Source organism: Papaver somniferum, chromosome 1, assembly GCF_003573695.1.
Source record: "Papaver somniferum cultivar HN1 chromosome 1, ASM357369v1, whole genome shotgun sequence".
Lineage (NCBI taxonomy): Eukaryota > Viridiplantae > Streptophyta > Magnoliopsida > Ranunculales > Papaveraceae > Papaver > Papaver somniferum.
This window is the reverse complement of record NC_039358.1, coordinates 44,105,982-44,111,981: the sequence shown is the minus strand read 5'-3', so window position 1 is coordinate 44,111,981 and position 6,000 is coordinate 44,105,982. Positions and strand designations below refer to the sequence as shown.

Sequence of the window (6,000 nt, the reverse complement as noted above, 5' to 3'; positions counted from 1 at the left end):
TGGTGATAATAAGAACCTTAGGTTTAGGTTACGGGTAGTATATAATTAGTGTGATTAGTTTAATTATTAGAATAGTTATCTTTTCAAATTTAGTTCTCCTGTATCACCTAGTTAGGAAGATAAGAAGAGAATGAAGTGCGGACAGAGAGCTGGTATCAGAGAGAGAACTTGAAAGTGATATATATTAATAGAGAGAAAGAAAAAGAGTTTGGAAACTTAGAATAAAAAGAGAGACAGATTACACTTGTGATAAAAGAGAGTTGAGATGGAGATATTGATGAGTGTGATGAAAGAAAAAGTATGTAAATATAGAGAATATGGAGAGTACATGGATGGAATGGTCTTAATGAAGAAAGGCGAAGAAGAAGTGTGTCATGGAGGTTAATTGAAGTTTGATAATATATAGTTGATGATTAATTGTTGTTCATACATGGTGATGATGATGGATGTTGTGGTGATGATGCAAACTAGCTATACCAATCAAGGTACACCCTTTAATTAATTCAAGTTTATGTTTGATGATTTGGGTATGAGTTTGATGTAGAAATAGTTGAGAAACAATTAAGTTTATAACTTTGAAATTTATGATTTCATGTAATGGTATTTTGTTCAATGGCCAATATGTAGATACTTAATTAGGTACTTTAGAGATCGAACTAGATATATCTCTATAAAATTAAATTGTAGTACGCCGGGTGGTGATTATGCTCATATAAAGATTGTCTGAATCAGCTGAGTAACGAGAGATATATAGATGCCGGAATATTAGTCGACGCAACAAATACCAGGTGTATAAGTCACGAGTATCAATATCTATGGGACTCTTTAGATAGGTTAAATTTGGATCTAGAAAATATTCAGTACGCATAAATTGTAGAAGATGATTCGGTGATTCTAATGAGACGTAGTTTGTTTAGTTTGGAGTTATATAACGTAACCAAGAGACCCTAGAAGATGACCTCTCGAGCTGAGTTTTTAAGTGAACACTTGGATTATTTCAGAGATCTCGTGAAGGAGATGACCGAGTCAGCTTCTGACTCAGTTGACTCATCTGATGTGTGAGTCAGACTAAATGGGTCTTGGACCGGGTTAATAGGTCGGGTCATGGGTTGACCCGATGGGTCAGTAAATGGTAGTGGGCTGGTTAGTGGGTTGTGCCGGATTAGGCCCATGTGCTTGGGGTTTAGGGCCAGATTAGTATTTTGATGTTTTGGACCCTTTATGGTCCGAATTAGATTTCGGTTCCTTCTGCAAAGTTGTAGGTTTTTCGTGGGCTTTCCGATGACACCCAATTTGACCCCATTTGGGTAAGTAGATATTAATTTATGCCTAGAACACTTAATACCATGTTATAGAACGATTATTAAAACTAGAACCATTAGTCATTTCACTTTTCCTATCGCTAGAGACTTGTATGAGATTATGATATGAGTCTTGTATGAGCCTTTTGGCTAATCTGTTAGAGTGCTTGTGTGATTTACAGTTACTCTTAATTAACAACAATCGATTCAAAGGATGAATCAGTGGGGTGAGGATCTCAAGGTATGCGAGGCTTGTCATCAAAAGAGGCGGGAATCGATAACGAACTCTCTTGTATTCATTATTGTTTTACAAATCTATATCTTATGAAATGCATGCATATCTTTGTTAGTATATGATAGTGTATGCATGTATATATTTGTGTAATACAAACTAGTTTTCTTTTACATTTTGGGATGTGATTGGATCTTAAGAAACAACTAATATTTGTGTTTTGGGTACTTATATATTTTCAAAAAGTGATTCTTTCCATTGACTGGAAGGTGGTTACAATCTTTACTTATTGTTAGCATGAAAGAGAGAAGGTTTCTTTTTGATTGGTGTGTGATGTGGTTGCCCAAATGTTATATCTATATTTATGCGCTAAAGGAGTGAAAATTGCTGCCAACTAATAAACTATCTAGGTGTGTACTCGTGTCACAGAATATTACTTTCCCTATTTCTGTACGGGCAACGCATGACTCATACATGAATGTTTATTGTTCTTTTGAATTACTTTCAAAAGCTATTATGTTATGTTTTGGTATTTAGAGAGAATGATGTTGAGAATATTATATAAGATTGTTGGATTTACGAGGGGACGGTAAAGGGGGCTCTCCACTATGTAAGCACTTCGATCAGATATAATGTTGTTATCATTAGATCTCTTTAGATACTTGATATGTAGAGTGCGCGTAGAATAAGTTAATGGTAAGGTACATATAGTTTATGACTTGAGAACGAAAACCTCATGGGCGCTTTAATGATCATTGAAGAATCTGCAACAGTCATGCCTTGCTACTCCGAAGGAAGACGTCGCACAACTATTATTTATGTTGTGAATGTGTGCCGGTTTAATGGTTGGTAAAACTTTTTATTTTCAGTACAACTTATTATTTTAATATGCTTTATCCGTTTTTCCGTGTTTTATCGGTTTTTAGCAAAACTTGCATTGTTCCAAATCATTTTAGTGATTACTCGAAAGTTAGTTGTTATTTCAGCTGGGCACCCCTTTTAGGGATGATGTGCTCACCCATTCCCACTTTCAGTTTCAGAGACAGATTCAGATCAAGTTGTGCATGTGGCGATGAGAGCTTCGAGGAATTGATTTCGTTAATTGGTTAGCTTCCGCGATGTTTATTTTTGTGTTTATATTCTATTTGTAAACCAACTCATTATTAAATATGTATCACTTGAGAGGACTTCTTGTATTTATTTCAGAGAGGGTTTAAATTCGGGTTAATCTTTGTTTAGAACTTCTTTCTTAGTGTTTTAAATAGATGTTTTAGATCGTTAGTGTCTCATTTTATAGCTAATATTTTGGATTAGTCAGCTGCTAGCTTAGGGGACGCTACAATTGAGTATCATTAAGTTGTAACTCTCGGAATATTATTAAGGCTTAGTCCATACAGGTTGCCGAACGAAAAAGTTGGGCGTGATTGTTGTACCCCCAATTTTTCAAAAACGACTGTGACAACTCGTTTTTGACAGTTCAGATTCTCTTTTACAGAACTATGTATCCCAAAATAAGATAATTGGTACAAGTGAAGAAACAATTGCATGCACAATCCAAGTGTGGTACATAACTATTTCGTACCCACCGGACGTGCATTAAACATTCAAGCGGCTTTTGCAGAAAATCTAGACTTTCTTTTTGATGTAGTGATCACATAAAAACAGACTTTGAGGCTCAATAGAAAAATACATGCCAATTGAATCATGAGCCACAGGGGCTACTCCAAGACCTTGGCAACACAACGTATCCTCCACTCCAAAGGTCTAAATAACTTGATTCATGCTACAGAGTCATTGTATTCCTACTATTCATTTGATCATCGGTGAACCAACTGATACCTTGATTAAACGTCGTTTGCCATATCTAACACCAATCATTTCCCTAGCTAACTTCAGGATAAAAATATTTCCCACAACCGAAAAGGCCCGACCGGAGCTCCGAGTTAGAGAGACGTACGGTACGCTTGATGCATATGATATGGTTGCTTTATCGAAGAATCTAATTAAGTTTATTCTCCAGTTATTTTAGTTCTTACACCGACCAAACAAAAGGATTGCGTTTCTAGGATTTTCTTTTAAATTTGTTTTTTTGTTACCTACTTTTGTTCGATCTAGCCAGAGCGCTACTTTCTAACCGAAATAAATGAACATGCTATGGATCTATTCGTCTTCATAAATAAGACGTTTGATAAAAAGATGGAATGAATCGCATTTTTGAAACAGAATTATGCTGTTTACCAGGCCCTGATTGTATAATTGCCATTTTTGGGAGGAAAACCCCTTTAGCAAGAGCATCATGTAGCTGAATCACATAAGTATACTTCAGATCACTATTACATTTTTTGATCATAGAGCATGTTTTAAGTCATAAATGAAATTTTTTGGTCGTGATACAAAATCGTCCAACAACGGTAAAATCTATATTGGTCTGCAAGAGTAAGTTTATAGGCTATTTGAATACCACTCCTGAAGTTGTTTTTTGATTTTTAAAAGTAAAAAAGATTAAAAGTTAGTTTTGATACAGTATTCCAAAATAACTTTTAAAAGCAAAAAAGGTTAACTTTGTGTGAAGCAAAATATTTTCGTTTTTAATTTTCGATTTTGAAAAAGCAGAAGCACTTCCAGTATCCAAACAACCTCTTAGATGTGAAGTGAAGCCCTGCCCATTGAGTCCTAATTGAGTGGGCTTTTTTAGTTTTAGATTTAAGTCTGTCCATTAAGTTTTTGACCCAAAACCCTAATCAGTCCTTAAAAAGAAGGGAAATAATTCCCTTCCCATTTCCCGAAGCCGTCACTCCTCGTCTCCACAACAAAATCCCATTTCACCAAAATACACTGTCATCTCTTCTTGCAAGTTAGCCATCAATATTACTGTGTAGATCTGTAGTAGGGGTTTCAAATGGGGAATTTCAGTATGCTTTCAGTAAATTTAATCTCCAACATCTTAACACGTTTACCAACCGAATCAATTATGGACTGCAAGTTAGTCTCCAAATCATGGAATAAAGTGATCAGTCGTCAACAATTTTCTCAGTCTCACTTGAATCACTGCCTTAACAATCGTGATTCTGCCGGTGGTAAGTTTACTTTCCTTTTTGTGAATAATAATCCACTTCCTGCATACAGACAGTTTCATTATTTGGAAGTTTATGATAAGACTTCATCTTCAGAGGAACAACCCTTTCATAGAGTTACAAGAATGAAACTAAACCCTGCTCCGTTTAAGTTATATAATTTTGTTGGTTCCTGTAATGGTCTAGTTTGTCTTAATGGGTGCTATGATAATGAGGGGGTGAACTATGAACCAGTTTATATCTGTAATCCCATCACTAGAGAATGTGTGCTTTTACCGGAATTTGAGAGAACAGATGATCATGGTGTTCGATTGTTGACTGGATTCGGTTATGTTTCTAAGACGAATGAGTACAAGGTTGTGAGAATGTATAAATTTTTGAAAGAGCCCAATTTTGTACATGCTGAGATATACACACTTGGAAGTGGCAAGGGATGGAGGAACTCAGGGAAGAAATTCGACAAAGACCTGGATTTGTTTGTTTCTATATGTGGCGTGCTTGTCAATGAACTTGAATGGCTTTGTTGGCAGCTAAAAAATGGCAAAGTTGTGGCTTTTCTTTTGTCTTGTGAAATGATAATAGAAGTACCTACAAGTATTTCCACTTCTTGGGAGTATAAACTTGGGGTTTTAGGGGGTTCTTTGTCGGGTACTTACTATGATAGAGATTCCAATACTTATGATGTATTGCTACTGAAGAAGGAGAAGGAAAATGGGCCATTCAGATGGACTGAGGAGTTTAGTCTAAGCGGCACACATGCTCATGAATGGCTTGGCCTTACTTGTAGGCGTGCACTTCTATGTTGGTCAGAGACAAAGGTCCTAGTTCAAGACCTAAACTCTGTATATCCAAAACTGCTTGTGGATTTTAAGGTCAAATGTATACATCAAGCAATCCCGCATATGAACACCTTGGTTTCACTAAAAGCATTAGGAGAAGAAAATACAAACATAATGGAAACAGCTGACATACCAAGATAGATAGTTGAAGAATACAAATCCCAATTTGAAAAGAAAATGGAAGGATTCAATCAAGTGCGTGCGCAGCAGTAGCAAGGAATATATCTGCATGTACCTATATTTAATCTGGTAACTATCACTGTGAATGTTGGGTCTTACATTTTTCCTATTTCATGTATTACGACTTTATTTTTGGAGTTTCCACATTGGAGTTTAGGTGTCGTTCTTGGATAGTTGTGCTTTTCTTTCACTGTCTGCTTTTATTAATTAAGCGTGACACACTACGTATTTTAGAACTACTTTTATCTCTGGTGATGGAGTTTTACAGTAGAGTAAGGTTACAACTTATAGGCATACTGTACCCTTGGCAGTTCCCCACCTTATTCACTAGCAACATGATTTTTATGTTGTAGCTAGGCAGTAATATGCAGCAT

At 36.0% G+C, this 6,000-nt stretch overlaps 1 protein-coding gene across 1 annotated transcript; it reads left to right on the top strand.

Annotated features, from left to right (window-relative positions):
* The first annotated feature begins 4,504 nt into the window (after positions 1-4,504).
* Positions 4,505-5,587, top strand: LOC113297311 (F-box/kelch-repeat protein At3g23880-like). Its single transcript, XM_026545773.1, has one exon. The coding sequence runs from the start codon at positions 4,505-4,507 to the stop codon at positions 5,585-5,587; it is 1,083 nt and encodes a 360-aa protein (XP_026401558.1).
* The last annotated feature ends 413 nt before the right edge of the window (positions 5,588-6,000 follow it).